Source organism: Rutidosis leptorrhynchoides, chromosome 3 (genome assembly GCF_046630445.1).
Source record: "Rutidosis leptorrhynchoides isolate AG116_Rl617_1_P2 chromosome 3, CSIRO_AGI_Rlap_v1, whole genome shotgun sequence".
In the NCBI taxonomy this organism is placed as follows: Eukaryota; Viridiplantae; Streptophyta; class Magnoliopsida; order Asterales; family Asteraceae; genus Rutidosis; species Rutidosis leptorrhynchoides.
In genome coordinates, this window is record NC_092335.1 from 654,965,540 (window position 1) to 654,989,110 (window position 23,571).

Sequence of the window (23,571 nt, forward strand, 5' to 3'; positions counted from 1 at the left end):
ATTATGAACTAGTAAGTTATTGATGTAATAATCCCCAAGTAAGCTACAACTAAATTCAAACTAGTTCATTTGAGATGGAACAAAATTCCAAAGGACATAATGCCTCCATTAGCATAGCGACAAGTAATTAAGAAAGGTTGATGAAGTTTTGGAAGATAATGCTTTGTCAAGAGACAAAATTCTGCAATTACCATATTAAGTAATCAATGACAAATGGTCAAAGCTTGAAGACTTTCTTCTTTCATGGACATGTCAACTTCTATACTTATGTCCAAAACAAAAGGGGTAATGGGGATAATTTCAGAGATAATTGGCTTTTAGTTGCAGCTATTCAACAAAGGAAAATGACGATTTTCAAAGGATAAAAACGGCTATAAGAATCAGATGTCAGACGTACACGGTCGAACCACGGTCGATCGTGCAGTGAGCCGTACAACTTCCAGGTAGATTTCTCTTTCCTATAAAAGCCAAGCTTTGGAGCATTTGAAGACTCACCTCTTGCACTCTTATTTTCTTATACTTACTGATATCATTCTTATAATTCATTGTAATCTTTTAGAGTGATTCTAGCAAGAGTACTTGTAAGCTTAAGTTGTAAGTTTACTTGTAAACTATCTTCTTAAAGGGATCTAGAAGGTAGTTGTGTTTTCACAAGGATGGTGCATTACGATCTTGTGGTAAGAGCTTTAGGTGATTGTGAAGTCTTCAAATGGACGTAAGGGTTCACAAGTTGCGTCTTATCGAAGTACTAGTGTTGTATCCGGACACTCCACCGAGTTTGGGGTATCATAGTGAAGAAAAATCTCAATTCGTAGAATTGAAGAGTGGATTAAGGAAGATTAGTTAATCTTCCCGAACCACTATATATCGTTGTGTTTGTTTTCTCTTCCCTTATGTTTTTGATTACATTTACACATACATATACTTTATACGTAGTGTTTAAGAACAAACATTTCAAATCACACTATATCAAGTTCAAGATCAACAAAACGTGAAGAAATTTTTTTAAAAATCGACTAAGTAACTATTCACCCCCCTCTAGTTACTTACAATTACGTTGACTGTGACGTGCAGATACTTTTAATTTCTTTGGAACATGATTGTTACTATAGATGACAACGGCCACCTGATTTAGTAGATATCCACTCGATCCACCGATTGTTGACGGATAAGGATAATGTAAATGAAAATGGATACGGATATGACTAAACCTAAATGGATATGGATATGGACAAAAAATTGCATCCATGAATATATCAATTAACACCCGAAATACATATTTAAATACATAAATATAGATACATGCGAACACATTTACTATTACAAATGCATTTACCATTACTCATACATTTTACTTGCAATTATATAATGAATTAACTATGATATATACTACAATAAAACATGTATATCTAATCAAATATATATGCAAATTACACATTAATTTGTTATAGTCTTGTTTAAATGTAAAATTAACAATTTTGTGTTATAACTTCAATAAAGATAGCACGTTCTTGTTGATAGATTTTAATTATGACACATTATATAGATTTTTGTTGTATATCATTTTTGTTTTTCTCACTATTAGAAAATATTATAAGATTTTTTAATATCCAATGGATATTTATTAACCCTCTTAAATCACTGAATATGGATATGGACGGATGAACTTAAATTAAAAGGATATGAATATGGATGAACAAAAATTAAATGAATATGAATACGAGATCATTCGATCCGTATCCGATCCATTGTCATCCCTAATTGTGACGTGATAATGTCCTTTTTTGAAAGGGTATCATGGAGGAGGTTATGAGAAATGGTGTTGTAAGGTTTTTATGATGTGATATGAAAGCATAAATTAATTAATAATATAAAAATAATAGGGTTAAAAGTCGATTAGGTGTCATTTATCCATTGTTCTCGACTAAGAAAAGCCCCGCCCCTAAAAGTTCCTAAAATGACGTCCCGTAAGTGGCGTCATTTTAAGGCCATCATTAACGGTGGCGTGTTGCCACCTTTTGAAGCCTAGCACGCCTCTAATGTGGTGTGTTGATGGCTGATTATTCGTCGTGCGTTCTACTAGCACGGGAAACAAAAGCGGCGTGTTGCAACAGCACATCCGTCAAACATCTCAACCTACCCATCAACACATCCATTTTACCTGCCATGGTTTAAGATGGTCTAAGTAGGCGTTATTTTCACTTTTAACGTCTCATAAGGGAATATCTTATTAGTCTATGGTTACTATACGAGGTTTCAGTTTAAAGTGGTGGCTTTAAAACTTAAATCTTTTAATAGCACTCCATACATTCAACATATCTCAAAAAACACTAAAAAGGTTTATATTTTAGATTAGTGATATTCAAATTTTTTTTCGAAAAGCGAAAATTTTATTAATCACAAAACTGTAATACAGAGAGGTGGGTTGGCTCAAACTGCCCTCCCGCAAACTATACACACCTATAGCCAAACACGAAAACTGAACACGAACTAATATACAAGAATGGAGATGTCGTGAGGATGCAGAGTTAGCATCTTAACGGCTACATGACGTTAGGATAGAAATGAGTGCGATAACCACACGTGTCAATCGATGTTTTAATTCTTCTCGAAACCCAATCAAACGATAAGACTTGAATCTCGCTTAGTGTGATCAGTGTGTTCGAACTTTTGCCTTGAAATACCATGTTGTTCATATTCTTCCAAATTAGATACGCCCTAGTCCATACCACCGCTTGCCAAATGTAACCCCCACTTGAAGAATTTACTTGGACCGGGAAATTCTGTAGAAGCTCGCTAACACTAAAGGATGAGAATGTTCCCAAGTTCCACCATCTATATACCCCATTCCAAATCTCTTCAGCTCGATCACAACAAATGAGTGCATGATCTAAGGATTCTATGTCATCGTCACACATGGGGTCGATACCTCTTTTATTTAATTTGAGAACTTCATTCACCATCAATTACCTCTACTTTGGAGTTTGGTGTTATGTGATAACTAGTTCCATATTCAATTCTTTTAATTTCATTCAAGCGTACGAAACATATTGAGATTGACGCTCACTTTGTTTGTGACAAAGCGGCAACTAAACATGTTTACTTTCTTCTTGTCCTATCTCGTAATCATTGTACGGATGTCTTCGTCCAAAGACTTCATTAATTTAATTTACCGAGTACTAGTTTCAATTCAGTTTGAGTGTCCGAAAAACCTATTGCTTCAACCGTGTGGAGTGCTAGCATATATTTTTACCTATCGACTATCGATTGGGTCGGTCATCATTATCATATTAGGGTTTTTCGTATTGTCTACATATTGTCATTTTGTCGTACCAAATAATTCAAGTGAAAATTACGATTTATTACTTCAATCGCATACGTGTGGACGTTAGATGTGTCATTAGATACCCTCCAATAATGATATAAAGGGTTCATGCATCTTATCATATTAGAAATTTTTTTTTTTTTTTCCTTTTTAAATCAGTGCTTATAACACAGTCGTAATCGAACTGATATAAATTGAATTATATATAATAATCAATATATCAGTTCAATATATATATAATATATAATAAAATTTTGAAAATTGAAATATGGAAAGAGGTGGGGACTGAGGAATGCAGGAATCATTTTCCTATTAACTTTAGCAATTGGGGGACCATTTTATCTATCAATGGGGTCCATTTGTGTCAAAACCAAAACTGTAGGGTTGAAATATCAATATCATTATCTCCCCACATCCCTACAGTTGCATAACTCGTCTCCAACTGCTATCCAGGAGTAAACCCGGTCCAATCCGAGAGCATGGGTGGTAAAACCCCCCTCCCCACTGCATCCGCAACGCGATGAGCGGAAGGCATACTTGGGTGGAATTCAAGGGTAAAGGGGCAACTTTGTGTACAATGTTGCACCCTAGGGAACCCCTCTCTGCTGCCCAGGAGTAAACCCGGTCCGATCCGAGAGCATGAGCGGTAAAACCCCCTCACCCACTGCACCCGCAACGCGATGTGTGAAAGGCATCCTTGAAGGTAGAATTCAAGAGTAAATGGACAACTTTGTTTACAATGTTAAAACCCAGGGGAGTCGAACTCCTAACCTCTCTTAAGAGATGATGACCACTACCACATGAGCTACGTAACGCAAGGTGTGAACTTATTTTATTCATTTTTTTTATTAAGAGTCCTTCTTAATTAGTTTGGTTAACGAAATAATGTTTGTTTAAATAATTCCTATTCCTATAAACCCTAAAAGTAGAGATGCCAAACACACTACTGTTGTGATTAAAAGATAGATTCACCGAAGATTAAATTATAATTTATAATGTAAATGTATTTGAATTATTGGGCTGATTTTAATGATGAAGAATTGTAATCGTAAGGTGTTACGTATGATTTGCCAGCTAGATCTTCAGCCAACATTCTTGTCGTAATTTACGTGTGAAGAGTCTATGTTCATTGTACACTTGAATTCGCTGTTACGATTTATTGCCACTTTATTTAGTTATTTTTGCTATATATATGAGTCTTAAAACCATTTCAATAACATAATAAGATTGATATAATTAGCAAGGATATATCATATATAGTTATAGTTATTGTACCTAATACTAATATAAAAAAATTTGTTTGACAAATTTCTAGTGACTATCAATGAAGTAAATAGTACCTCCAACGTCATTTTTTTACCAACTTAATATGTTTCCTTTTTATTCTAAGCTCTTTTTTGTCTTTCTAATTTAACAAACCTTAGTTAAATTTAAACAATAATAACACGAGATTTAAATCTTTTTTAGATACAAGTTATATGTTACATACTTATTATTTTACTGGTCTATTGAACAATTAATTTGTATTTAATTTACAAAAATTAATTTGGTACGTAAAAGAAAATTTTAACTCCACCGCAATGTGCGGACTTTGTACCTAGTTAGGTTCATATTCAAAGGCCAAGTGCAATAACATATGGAATTATAATTATACCTCATCAGTACATTAATACAATGCAGTTACAATGATTACCAAAAAGGAAATCCCTAAATACCAAAAAGGAAATCCCTAATTGAAGGAGCTACATTATCATCCAACATATTAATACGCATCGTGAAGGAGCTATATATCGTAAGGGCGTACGTATGATATCAAGTTCGTTGCTGAACGTGGTCACTAATCAAAGTGGTCGAATGACGATCATGTTTTGTCGTGTTCTACAGTCATAAGAGTTCAAATTTAAGTTACACTCGAATAATTCCAAACTGAAGAGAAATCGACGGCCGCATTAAGAGAACCAGATCCTCCAGATCTAGCGTTCCACCACTTCGGTTTGGCATTACCTTGGTGTTCCATGTCAAAGTCAAAAAATGGGTGTCAATTGTTCAAAATTCCAAGCTTTTTCATTATTTTTTCAGATTCTATTTCCTTTTTAGTCCACATATACTCCTACACGACTACCACAGTTTTACTTCAAAAGTTCTCGATGAACACTAAACCAAACACCCAATCTAATCCATCAGTACTACTCGTCCCCTAAAGTATTTAAGGGTGACAATGTACTTATTCTCCAATTGCAACCTAGTTTTTGCAAAATGCTAAAGTGCTAGGTTAGTAGGTAACCCATATTTGTACATTCATCACATACTTATTTTAATACAAACTTTTTTCTGAACACAACTTCTTTTACCCAAAAAAATAAAAAATAAAAATAAAAATAAAATAATAATAATTGAATTCGATAGCCGATAAGTGTATACAATAATATAAGCAAAGGGACAAGGATATCAGATCCTTTGCATGTGCCCCAGGTCCAACCTTTTTACAACTTGTTTCCCCCAAACCCCACCAGAAATAAAAGTGTCAGAAAATTAGTTCATAGTCGTATCACATTTTCAAATTTTATGAATTTCATGCACACATAATGATGAGAAGCACAATAACATATACTAATACACAAAGTATCATTATATGACATCAGGTTCATTTAGGCAAACATCATGACCAATGAATTCATCACATCCCAAACCGGTAAAAATTGTTTGTTGGCAGTCATATATTAGTTATGGTCTGACCCGACCCCTCTTAGATGAATACAAGATTATTTTGAATCCGTAAGAGGCATTCATAGAAAAGGAAACAAAACCTGAGCTCAAATCAGTAACAGCTATCAGAACGACTAATTTAATTCGTTGTACAGTTTGAATATTCTCAAAATATAAGAAAAGAATTGTTCGCCAGCAAGAAGGCTCAAAAGAGTTGGCCTTGTTTTCAATAGCCACCCATGCCTCCACCCATTGGTTCTGGCGATTCCTTCTCGTCCTTTGGAAGTTCAACGATCACAGCTTCCGTTGTAGTCAATAAAGATGATACACTGGGAAAAAAAAAACAAGAGAAATTCAGTTCCGCATACACGAAAGCGGGGAATCATAGATTTGTGTAATTTGTTGTATAACGAATATTAAAAAACTAGCGCTTCGTTGCGGGTGGTTTTGGTCAGTAAATGACCGGTTAATTGAACGTTAAAAAGACGGTTTACCGTTGGTTAATTTAAAGTTTTAAAAAAAAAAAAAAGGAATGAAAAAGCAAGGCGAAAAAACGGAATTGAAAAAGTTTGGTCGGTGCACGATCATATAATTGAAAGGTTAAAAAAGAGGTTGGCGGTTGGTTAGTTGAACCAATCTCTAAAAAACGGTTAAGAGTTGATTAATTGAACGCTTAAAAAATTAAATGAATGGAAAACGGAGGTGAAAGAAGGAAGTGGAAAAAAGTAGTTAAAAATAATGGTAAAATAATTTTTCCACAAAAGAAGATTATCAAATTAGACCCGAAGTAGGGGTAATTACAAAACTACCATAGTGAATAGTAACCGAAGCTCCCCACATTTAGTGAATAGTAACTGAAGCTCCCCACATTTAGTATAAAGCTATAAATATAAATATAAATATAAATATAAATATAAATTATAATTATAATTATAATTTAGAAAGTGAATTTACCTTGCGGCGTCTACTAAAGCTGTCCTGATCACTTTCAAGGGGTCGATGATCCCTTCCTTTACCATGTCTACATATTTACCTATTTCCAAGATTAAACAATTAATCGTATTAATCGTCAAGATCAGCTGAATAAACAGATAGGACATCAAATATGGCCAACACAGGCAAGTGAAACTAGAATTACATTATCATGATTTTACCCTTCAATTACCATTTACTAAAAAAGGGTCAATTGGGCTTTGCTAGAATTCTTGGCTAAAACAAAATGGGCCAGACAGGTGAAAGTCATCACTGACAGATTCAAGTGCATAAACCCTTTCTACTGTTTGGCTGAGCAAAAGTTTGAATATTTTTTGTAATGTGTGTATAGGGGAATAGAGAGAGGAATAGGAGAGACCTTTAGCGGCATCATATCCGAGATCAGGGTTATCCTGTTCCAACAGTTTTCCAACAATAACAGCACCTTCAACACCAGCATTGGATGCAATCGTGTGCACCGGTGCCTTCAAATAACGAACCAAATAAATATTACAAAGTCAGCAAATGGTTACGGATGTATTTCAAGATCCAGAGAGATGACATAACATGGCAACCAAAAATCAAAGAGAGAGCACAGTGAAGTAATGGTTGTTTAAAGATGGCTAGGCAAAGAATTATACCTTGAGAGCATTTTGTATAATTTGGACGCCAATCTTCTGATCAAAGTTAGCAGTTTGAAGATTATCCAGCTCCTTGGAAGCATACAGAAGAGCAACTCCACCACCTGGACACAGATTAATATAATTAGTAAAAAAAAATGCATGAAAGATTATAGCACGCATGAAGAACAGAGGCCAGACAAAGATTATAGACTTGACCCTACCTGGTACAATTCCTTCTTCAACTGCAGCCTTTGTGGCATTCAAAGCATCAGTTACCCTATCCTTCTTCTCACCCACTTCCGCTTCACTAGCTCCCCCAATCTAATCGACGTAAACAATGCCTTGTTATTTACATATGAGATGTGTTGTTGTATTAAGACCAAAAAATAAGCACACCAACACTGGTTGAAATGGGTTTGGGTCAGACCAGTAGTTTTCACATGGGTCAGAGTTGAACCGTGGGATTTATCACTTGAACTTTATATGCAACTATGCAAGTCATGTAAATAAGACGAGACCTAATTTTTATAAAATGTAAGTTCTTTTATTGAATAGATTTAATTTATGAGGTAGTAACTTGTAATCATACTTGAACAAAGCTCAGTTAACATTAGATCCATTTCACCTGTCTCAATTTTTATAGAATATTTAACGTTTATCCATTTAAAAAAAAATAAACAAATGAAACCCATTTTTAACTAACAGTAGCCAAATACCACCCTCAATCAAAACAAAGGTCAAACCTTTAAAACAGCAACACCGCCAGAAAGCTTTGCTAATCTCTCTTGCAGCTTCTCCCTATCATAATCAGATGTGCTCAAATCGATCGATGATCTTAACTGTAACAGAGCACGAAATGGTTACTCACATGGAAAGAAACAGACAGATATAAAGGAATAAAAAGAAACATTATTAAAGTACAAACCTGTTCGCATCTTTCTTCAATGCTTTTCTTGTCACCAGCCCCATCAAGAATAACCGTATCATCTTTCGAAATGGTAACCTAAATTTATACACAAATTCCAAACATTAGCATACGTTGCATACTCCATTTGTGAGTTGGTAAGAGTAATGGTAGTAGAGCCAGATATTATACCCTTTTGCAAGTCCCTAACATCTCCGGTGTCATTTTCTCAAGATTCATGCCAAGCTCATCAGTAATAACCTACAACAAACGTGTAACCAAAAAGTTAAGAATCATAATACAATAACTAATAGACACACGAAAACTCATTTCAAAGACAAAAATAACTATAGTACCTCTCCTCCTGTGAGAGTTGCAAGGTCTTGCAAGTTTGACTTCCTATTCTCACCAAATCCAGGAGCTTTAATGGCACAAACCTACAGAAGAATATATGCTTTTAAAAAGGATAATGAAAGAAAACAAGTGGTCAACCTAAATAGATGTTGCACCACACAACGAAACAAAGTGCAAAGATGATACCTTAATACCGGCACGAAGTTTATTGAGGATAAGAGTGGCTAATGCCTCGCTTTCAATATCTTCGGCAACAATCAACAGTGATCTTTGATTCTGAAGTGTGTACGGTTGGTAAACATGAGATCCATAGACATAAACAAATATTCTTTATCAGATGTAGCTTAAAATCCTTACCTTCAAGGCCGCCTCTAGAACTTTAACAATAGCATTTAAGCTGGAGATTTTTTTCTCGTGAATTAAAATCAAAGGGTCATCTAACTCCTGTAGATATGCACAAATTATTAGAAGATTGTGACACCCCAAACATACTATAGATAAAGTAAATCAGTTCAGTGCTTACACATTTTTGGTTCTTTGTATTTGTGATGAAGTAAGGTGAGATATATCCTCTATCCAACTTCATTCCCTCGACAACTTCCAACTCGTTGTAAAGTGTTTTCCCATCCTGAAAAAATATCATTATTACATTCAATAACATTGCAAAATTTTAAAAAAAATAAAAAATACATACAACTAAGCATTGACCATGAACATACAGTTAAATTAATTCCCAATCCCTTATAAGAATACAAAATAAAGTGAAAAGGTACTAAAAACAGCCTTACAGAACAACGGAAAATAAGTACAAATGGTTGTATGGTAAAAAGAATAAATCAATTAATAATTGTAGAAGCCACTTACAGATATGGTGATAACACCCTCCTTGCCAACCTTCTCCATAGCCTTAGCAATAAGCTCACCAATCTCTCGTTCTCCATTTGCAGATATTGTTCCAACCTATTCATTAAATCATGACAATAAGACATTCAAATCAATAAACTTTAACCTTTGACTAATAAAACCCTAAGTCAAAGCAATAAACTAACGAAACCTGAGCAATTTCTTCGGATGTACTTATCATCCTAGCTCTGCTTTTCAAGTTTGTGACAACTGAATCAACGGCCATGGTGATCCCACGTCTAAGATCCATGGCATTCATTCCAGCTGCAACTGACTTGCAGCCTTCAGAATAAATTGCACGTGTGAGAACAGTTGCACAGGTAGTACCTGAAAAGTTGCAAAACCCAAGTTTAGATCATCATAATATCACAATATTTGAATTTGATCATATATCAGCTACAAAAAAAAGTAATAAAATTTTACTAAACTAAAACACTCACCATCACCAGCAACGTCGTTGGTAGCATTAGCAACCTGCTTGACAAGACTAGCACCAACGTTCTTCACCCTGTCTTTGAACTCGATACTTTTTGCAACGGTAACTCCGTCCTTCGTCACCTTTGGAGCACCATAACTTTGCTCTATGACCACATTACGTCCCTGTATAAAAAAAAAACTAAAATTAACCAGACTGAATCAAAAAACGGAAGGATATATCAAATCATTGAACAATGTTTTTCCTATTCAAAATGATGATAAAATAATCGATGAAGGCTACAACATCACCACAATCCTACTATTAAATTATGTGAGCTACAATTCTGCCGTGAAAGGCCGAATTAGGAAGAAAAAAAACAATTATAATTTATATAGAGCATACTGCAAATACAATAGCTTCTATTATCAACAAAAGCAACAACAACAATAATCTTCTACGCTCAACATACAATAAAATGAATTCGATAATAGTTAGACAAATCATTTCACATATTTAAAAAAATAAAAAATAAAACCCGTTTAAGTTGAGGATTAACTCACAAAAAAAAAAAAAAAAAAAAAAAAAAAAGCCAAACAAACAAATAGCTGACAGCATTTATCCAAAAAAAAAAAAAAAACTACTAATGATGACAACCAATGATCATAAAGTAGAAAACACAATTGTATAAAACTGAAAAACGGTAATTCGAATAAACCTTAGGTCCCATTGTGACTTTAACAGCATCAGCAAGTTCTTCAACACCCCTAAGCATCAGAGCTCTCGCATCGACTCCAAACTTAATATCTTTTGCAGCATAATTTCTTCTCCAGTTAATATTAGAGGTAACCTAAAATTATACAACAAACATCAACTTTTACACTCCAAAACAGAAACATTAACGGATCTTACACAATATGAATTACATATTACATATTTATATTTAGATAATACAGTAATATTTAAAGTATACCTGCTGAGCGTTATTTCTAGCGATCCTGAATAAATATCAATAACCAAATAAGTAAATTACATCTAACAGGAGTAATAATTGATAGATTTAAATGTTGTTTAAAAATTGACCTTGATTTTGAAGCGAGATTGACAGCCAGACGATACATGACGGTAGTTGTGGCGGCGCAGAGAATTGAAAGGAGATAGGAGTGTGTGTTATGTGAGGGAGAACTAAATAACAAAGAGAAAAAAAGAAGGATCTAGAAGAAAACTGCGAGATTTGGGTTATTTTAGGGTTTAGGGTTTTTGTACCAAACAGTAATCTATAGTTTAGACGGCCTGTATTTTATCTTTACGGGTCGGTGTGGGGCGCATGAGTCATGAATTAGGCTAAACTCGTTGAGTAAGACCAATTCCAACCATGACGTCATTATGGGTATTTACTTAGTGCCACGTCAGCTTTCTCTCCTCCTTTCTCATCACTTCCTCCCATAACACTCCCATAACACACCATTGTCAACCATGACATACTTACTCAAATTATTATTATTATTATTATTATTATTATTATTATTATTATTATTACTAGCATAAGGCCCGCGAATTTGCGGGGCTTTTTTATGGATCCAATCGGAATTGAATTTGATCAAGTAATAGAATTGTAATTGAATGTTTGATAAGAAAGTTATGTCACAATCGAATAATGATCTATTAATGTTGAAAAACGCAAAGAAAGAAAATTGTAAATCATAATAGCACTAAAAGCTATACTTTCATCTTAAACTTTAGGTCTGGTTTCCCATAGCTTATTCCGGGATTTCAATATCTTAATGTGTTGATGAGTTGTGAAGATAGCAACTATAATGAGAAAAGTAGACGACAACTATAATGAACTGATAAAGAAAACAATTTAATGAATTGATGACAAAAATCTATTATATCAAGTAATCATAACATAGCAATAACATTAAGTGTTGCAAAATGCAAATAGTGAAAACCTAAATAGTAAAGCATGTAATATACAAATTCAACAGTAATATGTAAATGGTGAAAACCTAAATAGTTAAGCATGTAATTTTTGACAATGACAAAAGGATGAAAATGTTTGGCAGAGAAAAATACCTCCTCGAACATGGCTGAAAGGCTTTTCCTTATTTTAGTATTTGACAAATCGTTTTTTTTATCACGTGTAATATCCGAGTGTCTGCAGCGTCAACAAAGGATAATTTTGCATAAACCTTCTGATTACGGGCCAATTAGGGTTGCACGTAAAAGTGAAAAAAAAAAACTATGGATTTCCATATACCCTACATGTATCTAGGACCACCGTAAAAAAGAAGAAGGCAATATTACACGTGAACCAACTTCAGAACCACTATAATCGCCATGACTAACAGCATCATCTAAGCCACTAAGATAATCATTCCTTATATCCTGTTGGTGGCTTCTGTTATAATCAATGAGGGTCAATTCAATCCTACAGTACACAAAAATAATAATGTATTGTTGAAGAAGCTGACTCGTTCTAAGAAGAGTGTTGTAAAATACATATCGCTCGTGCAACTGGTAACTGTAATACAAAGGCGGCTCTAATCAACGAGTCCATAAGTTATGTAATTAGAAAAATTAAAAAATACAAATTAAATCAAAAGTAACATCATTATAAAATATAAAAAATTAATTCTACTAAATTATTACATTATGGTAGTAGTCAATAAATTAGATTAATAGTTTTGAAAGATAAGTTTAACACGTATCTGTATCTATATATTTAAATGCATATATAGTATTATATGATGATACTATACCCATGTTTTATTATATCCTATCCATATCTTAATCATTTACGTGTGTATATATATATATATATATATATATATATATATATATATATATATATATATATATATATATGTATATATATATATATATATATGTCCGGTCCAAAAAGGGAAATCCTTGATAAAATGTAGTAACACCTGCAAATTTAATAGCATTCTCAATATTCGAATAGATTACGGAAAGAGTGATCACGGGTTTGGAAGAATCTGATAATGGCGTAGTTAGGTTTCGTGGCTCATAAGTTTTGTCTTGCTTTGAAGGCTCGATTGTAGGCGTGTCGGTGTCGTTTTGTTTCGTAGCTCGATGTGTTGTTTTGTTGATTTTGTCTTTGTAGTCTCGTATGTTTTTTTTTCGGGTTTTTGTCATGTGATGGTGGTGTTGGTTTCATGTCGTGTCGGTTGTGTGTTGTTTTGTTGGTTGTTTTTCGTGTGTTGTCTTCGTGTTTTGTCAAGTTTTTTAATAAAATGCTTGCCTTTAAAAAAAATAAAAAAAATACGACAGATCAATAAATATAGATGAAGACCATGAAAGTTAATAAACATGGTAAGAAAATATTATTTAGAAACTGGTACGAACCTTCGGTGGTTAACATCTGAGAACTATCGCTCACAATAACCTTAGTCGTTTGAACTGAAGCAACGGATGTTGAAGCAACTATCTTCTATGAGCTCTAGATTAGATGTCTCTTCTGATAAATTTTACAAATTGCTTAATGTAAAATGTAACATTTCTCTTATGGGGGTCCTTACAGGGAGACATGAAATAACCGCGAGGAGGCTTTTCTTCAACAACAGGTTCAGATTCAGAGAAGCTGAATTCTATGAGGCAACGATCAAGATTAGCAGCTCTGATACCTAAATCAAATTCAATTAAAAAAATGACACAGTACAAATCTGAGATGAATATTCCATGTATAAGTTCAAAATAAATCAATCTTATTTGATACAAATCGGAAACTAATCTTATTCTTGTGCTGTTACGGTTTGCGAATCAGATGTAGATAAAGGAACTGTGATATGAATCAAAAGAATAATTTGTACTTTTTAGCATATCAGCCCTTGAATTAAAGAAGTGTATGAATCGACTTGAATTGAAGAATGAATATCAAATGTAATGTAAAACACAACAAATAAATAAATTGAATCGGCAAAAATACCTCGTACGATGGTGATCATGGTGCAGTTTGAAACCCTAACAGGGCTGTTGGTATCTGATTGTACAAACGTGACTTTGGCGGTGATATTAAGCATGTAAACCGCTCCATCATATACTTAGTGAAGCAATCGTCTTTGTTAACTCCCAGATACATCCATACGAAGTGAGCCAAAACCGCTCCATCATGGTTTGATAACTGCATCAAAAGATAATCTCATCCTAAACAAGGAAAACAAATCAATTTAAACCAAATAATTAATACATTGCTTTATTAAGTTCATATAAAGTTAGTTAGAAATATTAAGAAATTGTTGAAAACCCACCTCTTGATGTATGTTCTGCCCCCAAATACCAACAGCCACTATGGTTCTGCATAATGTCTTTCTACTTTTCAATTCCAAGGTGTTTCAAAACTGACGACAACCAATTAACACAAGTGTCGTTTGCTTATATGAAACAAATATAAGTTATTCAAATGGTGATTTCATCACCTTCCCCATAACTAAATGCTCAAAGACTTTATTGCACCTACACATACATAACATGAACATTTAAAACAGATGATTTCATCACCTTCACCATAACTTAATGCCAGTAATTATCAATAATTATCAAAATTAATTATGAATTCCAAAAAATATAAGGTATTAGAATTTATGTCGTCATATTTGAACTTTATAGATAATTAATTAAGGATTGGTCTAACGACAACACTTTATGCCCGTGGTTAAGATGCACTAATGTGTTATTATTCCATCAGAATTTACAAATCTTGAGTAACTATCCCATACATTGGTTTTCCCATGGTATCCTAAAAACAAACAAATGCAAGAATTCAACATATTAAAACCTAAACCAAGCATAGAGTAAAACTATTGATTTTTTCACCTAATTAGTAAGTTTTGCACCTACTTTAAAGTCGTATCGTCTTACCTGGGTAGTAAAAAGTTGTATCATCTTACCTGCAAATTAGAGGATATCGGTTATTGATCAGAAATATAAATTATTTAAACTCTAATTGAAACAATTATAAACTGAATCATTGACGATTTTATTTTTCTCTATATATAAAACAACTTACCTGTGAATTTTTACGAAGATCAAAAACCATTTTATCAATCCTCTATGCATATCAAGATGAGTAATGTGATTATAATATCCTTAAACTTACATTTACCTTCAAAGAACAACATATGAAATCTACCAGTTTAATCGATTTACAATCCTATTAAACATTAACAAACCCAGAGTTAACATTGTTTGCGGATGTCGTTAATACCGTACCTGCAAGGAAATCGTTTAACTTCAAAAGTGATATCGACTGTTATCCATTGTTATCCTAACAATAAAAAAGAAATATTAAAAACGTTTTTTTAACATTAAAGTTAAGAAACATAGCTGATAAATGCGTTTATAAAGAGAACTCAGTTTTGATTAAACATACCTGATGCCCTCAAACTTGAAGTACAAATCAACTCCCGAGATCGTATCCGATCAACCGATTAAAACCGTTTATTGGTAGTCTCGCTGATTATTGGCATGAGAGATACTGAAATTGGTCAAATTCACACAAAAGATTTCTACAAAAACACAAAACGTGCTGATATTCATAAAATTTTAATCGTTGTCTACAACATAATAACATCTTGTACTGATTTTGATAATACCTTAAATCGCTTTTAATCACGACGATTGTAGGGTAAATTTCGATATGCATAACAATCCCCTTCTATCATTTGATGGATCGAGAAAAGACGATTAAATTTTCGATTTGCATAACAATCTTGTTCTTTTATCTGATTGATCATTTAAAGACGCTTAAATACCGATATAAGAAGATGAGTTCAACCAAAGACTATCAAATACTGTTTTCAATATTATGTGTCATACCAAATGTAGATATGACAATTACCAAAAATAAAGTTCAGCTAAAATGAAAACATGTCAAATATTCAAGCTCAAGTCTGAAAATTATATGGATATGACAAGCAATACTCAATTAGTACAAAAGACAATCCAGGAACCTAGATCATAACATGAACAAAAAATAATGATTAAACTATAACCATCCCCTCTCTGACAATTTACACAATTCACCAACCCGCCCAAGTTGCTACCAACAGTGATATCTCATTTAGTGAAAATCCCAACTCCACTTTTGAATAATTTTCTGATATGATTTTAAATGAAGGATCCGTTGTAGTCACATGTAGATCATGTGATCTGTGTTAAATGAAATCACGTGCTTCTCACGTGATAGCTACTCCATCTTCTTCAGCTTAGCCTTCAGCTAAGAGCTTGACTTTTGCGTTGACCAAGCAATTGAATAACTGAATTCAATTATGGATTCGTTATGATGTTGTCAAGTGGCCGCTAGTATACATACGATCATTGTAGTAGTTGTTGATTAGATTTTCATTGTGTAATTCACTCGTTCTATCTCTCAATTTCAGTGTAAACAGTTTTAACATTTGTACATTTCAATTCCAAATCTTATTCTACTATCTGAGATCTCTGTTGATTTGTCAAGTTTAATTTCAATTATTCTGTAATCCTAATTAGATCATATCAATTGGTATCAGAGCGATTTCCTGGTGAGATCGATCTAATTCCTGCAATTTTTTCAGGCTAAATCATGGTGATGGCAACACGAAGCTCGCCGATGGATGAAGGCACTAAAGAATTCATCGCAGAGCTGGTAAACGCATCAATGGAGTCAGTTAAACAATCAATCACTGATGTAACAACACAACTCAGTAGTGTGCTCGTACAACAGAATTACTTCACAAAAGAGTTACAGAAAATTAAGACTGGAGAAAGTGGTAGTAGAAGAGGCTCGTTACAGTTAACTAGGCTCACCAAACTTTATTTTCCAAAGTTTGATGGCGATGATGTCAAGGATTGGTTGTATAGGTGCAATCAATTTTTTTGTATTGATGATATAGAGGAAGAAGATAAGGTGAAGGTTGCATCAATTCACCTGTATAAGAAGGCTTTACAGTGGCATCAACAATACATCAAAACTCAAGGAGAAGATGTGGACTGGATCACTTACCAGGCAGCAATAGTTAAAAGATTTGGCACAATAGTGGATGATCCAATGGCTGAACTCAAGCATTTGAAGCAAACTGCATCTATACAGGAGTATCAAAATGCGTTTGAAGATCTGTTGAATAAGGTTGATATAACTGAGAAGCAAGCAATTAGCATGTATTTGGGAGGATTAAAGAAAGAAATTGAGCTGCCAGTTAGAATGTTCAAACCTAACTCATTGGAGGATACCTTTTGTTTAGCAAAATTGCAAGAAGATACTATTGAAGCTACAAAGAAGAAGGTTACTCCTATCTTGCCAACACCTAGATCAACCTATAATAGTTACCAGTCTAGAAGTGTAAGTGTAACAACCCAACCTGATAACCGACCAAAAACAGTCCCAAAAAAAAAATTTAAACTGCTGCTCAGGAGTGGTGCGCGGCGCGCTCCACTGAAAGTGCGTGGCGCGCACAAGGCGTTTCAGGGTCTGATCAAACTGTTTTTAACTCGTAAAAAGATGGACCACTTCCCGACATATTTAGACCGAACGCTTTTCACGACAAACTTATATATGTAAAACTAACACGAATCAAACATAAAACGATGTTTTACAAGCGGGGCCCACACGACCCAAAATACAAGTTTAATACAAGTTTAGAGTTTCGACCACCAAAAAGTTTAAGTTCCAAACTACACAATGAGCATGGCGTTTGGGATTAAACTACCCAACTATCGGTCAAACTCCAAGAGCTACTAAAGCTAAAAGCGTCCCCTAGCATCAAGCGGGATCTCTAGTCCGAACGAATGCCCTTACCCTTATCCACGCCGGAACCTATAAAATGGTAAACAGCGAGAGGGTAAGCTAATGCGTAGTGAATGCAATACTTATACATATACATATGTAATTTACCTACACGCATCCACCTACAAAACCATTACATACAACGAACAAACGAGTTAGCATCAACAAACACACGACTAGCAACAACGTTAGTATATAATTCAACACGATAATATACTAAACATAAAAGGGCATAAACACGCTAACCGTTCACCGCTTACTACTACCGACTTGTAGCCGACCAAGATCATCGAGTCTCACTCGTACCTTGTCACCGACTTGTAACTCGTCATATGGTGTCACCGACTTGTGAATCACCATGTAGCATCACCGACTTGTGAAGCCCCACCTAGTGTCACCGACTTGTGATCACTAAGAAATGTCACCGACTTGTGACTCATCATAAGGTGTCACCGACTTGTGAATCACCACTATTACTTATGGGTCACCGCCTCGTGAACGCCATGTGGCATCACCGACTTGTGAAGTACCACCAATTGTCACCGACTTGTGAACACTATGGGGTGTCACCGACTAGTGCACCACCCGTCAATACATATGAGGTCACCGACTTGTAAACCTCCAAGAGGTGTCACCGACTCGTGAGACACATAGCGAGATACTACCGACCCGTAGTTCTCTTCACCCGAATACCAAATAAGCCACCAACTTGTGACATAACGCCCAACACTCACGATGTGGGGCCAAAGGCCCACATCGCGTACGAGTAAATAAACCACATACATACATGTATAAATATTCCACTCACCTTGATTTCAAGTAAGGCAACTTCCGCTTGAGCTCCTAATTGTCCGATGCAAATCACCTAAGTAATTTACAACCTAATAAGCTAAATACACTAGCTTATACACAAAACAACATAAGTGCAATATCGACCCATTTGCACATGCATCACTTTGACTAAGTCAAAACTCGCCCAAAACACCCATAATTAAAATTAACTAATGATTATGTTCAAACACCCCCTTATGCTCAAGGTTCAACATCAAAACACTTACTTGCATCATTAGGACACAAAAATACATTTTGACCCAAACTCAAGTCAACACCCATTTGCAAGTTTACACTTCTAATCACTTATAATCTTAATTAACTAGTGATTCCAACAACCAAACATGATTAACAACTAATCATCTTCATTAACAAACCCAAACCAACCAACAATGGTTATTAACACCATTTACTAGCTCAAACATCCAATTAACAACTAATGGGTTTATTTCAAGAACACCCATTTCAAAACCCCAATTATGAACACTAAATCAAACTATGAAAACTCGGAGTTAGAGCTTACCAATACCACCACAACGTAGCCGTGAACAAGGTGAACAACTTTAACACTTGCAACTTCGTTTGATTCAAGCTCCTTCTTCCCCAAATGAAGCTTTCTCTCTCTAAGCTCTATTTCTCACTCTAGGGTTTGAGAGTGTGTGGAAGAGATGAAGATAAGATTGTGGACTTGAAAGAGTCCACCAATCTGCCTTTGTGGCCTAAAACCGACCCTCAAGTGAAAAGACCATAATGCCCTTCATTAAACTCAAAACAGAAAAATTGGGGTTCTGTCGCAGGGACAGTGCGCGGCGCGCACCATTACCCCTGCGCGGCGCGCACGAAGGGCTGAACAGGTTCTGTCTTCGGTTTACTCACACAATTTTCCCCACACTTCATGCACTCTAATACACTTCTGTAAATTAAATAATCGGGTCTTACAACTCTCCCCCACTTAAATTGGATAGCGTCCTCGCGATATAAACCTCATCGCGAACGAAAACAACTCATTTTCCACAAGTCTTCGAGTTCTCACACAATCTCGGAACCTTTGAGGCCACCGTGCATCCTATCGATCACACTTTACCACCATGCAACGTTCCAATTGCACAATTAACCTTCATGATTTCCTTGGCATACTCCAACTCACGACTTAGAGTTCTAACGCCCATCGCCAATACTCTAGAGAGTTCGTTCCCGAACGCACTCTATCCTAACACGCCCCTACATGAGACAGTCCAAACTAACACTCTACGTCTCTAGTTGGCTCTCAAAACGAGATAACTTACGGCAAATGGCTCAAACACGCCTACCAAACCAAAGAAGTATCGTACCCTCCGGGTACATACTCCCCCACTTAGGGTTTTAACCCTACCTTATCATCGTCAAGATGATAATACCTTGCTAAATTTCAACATTCCACAACATACATGACCGGTACCAACGTCGGTCATACTCAAAATTTTCCGCGGACTTACCACAAGATACTCGAACCTAGTCTTTCCGAATCGGCTAAACGTCAACGCCCGCTAGTCGTCGCAATAAACCATGATCGTACCTTCGGGTTTCCTCACCGGTACCCAAGTACAAAGTAATCACACCACCGGAGTGAAGCATTCCACTTCCAGGTATATGGAGGGCACCTGACGTAGTGTTATGCAACTCCCATTACTACCACCGAGTCTCATTCACTTGCCCCTTTCGGGGTCCATCCTCGGCGTTATATGACACTTGACTATTCGAAGTCACCCAAACCCAATGAACATTACGGCTCAATGCCACAACTCCCTAGCAATCAACTGCTAGTCGATATCTACCTAGGACACAAAGCAGACCTAGCAAACTTTCACTTACAATGGCGATGATTGGTGCCACCAAGACTTATACCCTACCCGTACTGTCTCGACCGTTAACGCGGTCACTTACACACAAACAAAGATAGTCAACCACCATGACTATACTCGCACACATACAAAGTCAACGTGAACGCCTCTCGAATGGCATACCATTACTACGCTAAACCTTATGGAGCGCAATACAAGTAACCCTATAATCAAATCACGGTTTCACCCGACTCGGTTAGGCCTCCAACTCGCCCGGTCAACCTACCTCGGCCAACCCTTAACAAGAATTAATTAACCCGACCCGGTTAGTCAAATACGCTCGGTCAACCCGCCTCGATCAACACTTATCACCAAATTGATTAACCCGACTCGGTTAAGTCGAACTCACTTGGTCAACCCGACTTGGTCAACACTCCCAACAACTTATTGATTAACCCGACTTGGTTAGTCAAACTATCTCGGTCAACCCGACTTGGTTAATCCCCTAAAAACAATTTGATTAACCCGGATCGGTTAGTCAAATACCCTTAGTCAACCCGCCCCGGTCAACACCTAACAACAATTGATTAACCAGACTTGGTTAAGTCAAACACACTAGGTCAACCCGACTCGGTCAACACTTATCATTTAATTGATTAACCCGACCCGGTTAGTCAAACTCACTTGGTTAACCCGCCTCGGTCAACATCCAACATCCAATTGATTAACCCGACATGGCTAATCAAACCGCAATGGACTAACTCGACCTAGCTAGTCACTACAACACATGGATAAACTCAATCATTATCCAAAATCACCCGCATAAAGATAGTACTAAAATCGAATAGTACCTGAATCAAGCGTCGCTAGATTTTCGCGCTCCGTCACTATTCCACTCGGGACATTTCGACTTCCGGTGTCCCTCCTTCCGGCACTTAAAACATGTGACCTTACCCGACGGACAATCACGAGACTTATGCCCCATTTGCCCACAATTATAACACGCGAATTTAGAACCACCTGTGTCATTCATCTTTACGCTTCTGACACCTTCGGTAGCACTTTTACTCTTCTTGTTCGAAAACGTCGCCGCTTCGAACTTCCGTTTACTAACATCGGACACACTTGGCTTTGACACCTCCGGTTCGAAACCCCGCGCCAACTCAAACAACTCTTCAAAAGACTTAGCCATTCCCCGACTAATCTTACCCTTCAACTCGTCATTCATGATACGGTAGAAATCTTTCATCAACTTGTGATCGTCACCAACATACTCCGGACAAAAACGAGTCTTTGCCAAGAAGGTAGACTTGAGAGTAACCAAGTCCATCGAACCTTGTCGCAAATTGTGTAACTCGTCCCGGATTCTATCAAGGTCGGAAGAAGTTCGGTATTCATCAAAGAACTCCTTTTTGAACTCATCCCATGCCAAGCTCATACATTGTTCTTCGCCATATAATTGAATCTTGTCATCCCACCACAACTTGGCTTCTTCACGTAACATACTAGAACCGTACCTCGTTTTCTTCTCGGGAGGACATTCACTAGTACGGAAAGCCCCCTCGATGTCTGAAACCCAACATGTACTCTTCAACGGATCCCTTACCCCATTAAACATAGGAGGTTGTGCATCCTTGAAGTTTTTGTAATGGAAGTCCCGCCTCCCATTTCCTTCACTCCCTTCGCCTCGGGGATAAATATTTCTAGCATCAAGCGCTTCCTCGATTGCGACCTTCACCCTTTCATCAATTAGATCGGTTAATTGCCCATCAACCGATTCCCGAAAAACTTTTCTAACATCCTCGAGAAACTTCGCTTTTTGACGTTTAAAGATGGCCTCAACCTTAGCCGTGAACTCAACGTCTTCGTCTTGATCTTCGTTGGCATGTTTGCTCCTTGTAGTCATTCTAAGAAGTGAACTCGGTTAGGAACACAACATGAATAACTTACACACACCACCACGATCAATCGTTCACAAACATATAATATGCCACAGTTCGTACATCCCATCTAGTTCAACACTTGTTGTACATCACTTGCATGACTTGGCTTGCAACCGTAATAATGGTCGCGAAGCATTATTACGCTCACACGCCATGCCGAGCTCATGAATACAACAACTATCTCGCTAGATATTCAACGCAAACAACACGATTAATAACAACATAATCAATACATAGCTAGCTCACCCATTCTCTAAGGCACTAACTAAATCCCGAACTGACCCGCAATCCTACAAGTCCCTCATAATAGCACACACAAAAGTCTAAGTCTAGGCGCCTATCTCAAGTCACCTAAATCCCTTAGACCATGCTCTGATACCACTTGTAACAACCCAACCCGATAACCGACCAAAAACAGTCCCAAAAAAAAAAATTTAAACTGCTGCTCAGGTGTGGTGCGCGGCGCGCTCCACTGAAAGTGCGCGGCACGCACAAGGCGTTCCAGGCTCTGATCAAACGGTTTTTAACTCGTAAAAAGATGGACCACTTCCCGACATATTTAGACCGAACGCTTTTCACGACAAACTTATATATGTAAAGCTAACACGAATCAAACATAAAATGATGTTTTACAAGCGGGGCCCACACGACCCAAAATACAAGTTTAATACAAGTTTAGAGTTTCGACCACCAAAAAGTTTAAGTTCCAAACTACACAATGAGCATGGCGTTTGGGATTAAACTACCCAACTATCGGTCAAACTCCAAGAGCTACTAAAGCTAAAAGCGTCCCCTAGCATCAAGCGGGATCTCTAGTCCGAACGAATGCCCTTACCCTTATCCACGCCGGAACCTATAAAATGGTAAACAGCGAGAGGGTAAGCTAATGCGTAGTGAATGCAATACTTATACATATACATATGTAATTTACCTACACGCATCCACCTACAAAACCATTACATACAACGAACAAACGAGTTAGCATCAAC

At 36.3% G+C, this 23,571-nt stretch overlaps 1 protein-coding gene across 1 annotated transcript; it reads right to left on the minus strand.

Annotated features, from left to right (window-relative positions):
• Window positions 1-5,933: 5,933 nt before the first annotated feature.
• LOC139902984 (chaperonin CPN60-2, mitochondrial) lies at window positions 5,934-11,469 on the minus strand. Its single transcript, XM_071885717.1, has 18 exons — window positions 11,286-11,469; window positions 11,176-11,200; window positions 10,921-11,052; window positions 10,228-10,387; window positions 9,939-10,114; window positions 9,749-9,844; window positions 9,408-9,512; window positions 9,242-9,328; window positions 9,071-9,160; window positions 8,887-8,967; window positions 8,723-8,791; window positions 8,552-8,629; window positions 8,370-8,465; window positions 7,848-7,947; window positions 7,645-7,748; window positions 7,383-7,488; window positions 6,986-7,064; window positions 5,934-6,360 (listed from the first exon to the last, which is right to left on the minus strand). Exons 1-18 carry the CDS (start codon window positions 11,321-11,323, stop codon window positions 6,258-6,260), a joined length of 1,725 nt encoding a protein of 574 aa, XP_071741818.1. The 5' UTR covers window positions 11,324-11,469; the 3' UTR covers window positions 5,934-6,257.
• Between the last annotated feature and the right edge of the window lie 12,102 nt (window positions 11,470-23,571).

What these genes read in the sequence shown, in the direction of transcription:
- LOC139902984 (XM_071885717.1), bottom strand. Translation starts at nt 11,323, where the DNA reads ATGTATCGTCTGGCTGTCAATCTCGCTTCAAAATCAAG. An exon ending in TGTTAGGGACTTGCAAAAGG is followed by an intron (nt 8,630 to 8,722) that starts GTATAATATCTG and finishes GTATAAATTTAG; the next exon opens with GTTACCATTTCGAAAGATGA. An exon ending in GCTTTAGTAGACGCCGCAAG is followed by an intron (nt 6,361 to 6,985) that starts GTAAATTCACTT and finishes TTTTTTTCCCAG; the next exon opens with TGTATCATCTTTATTGACTA.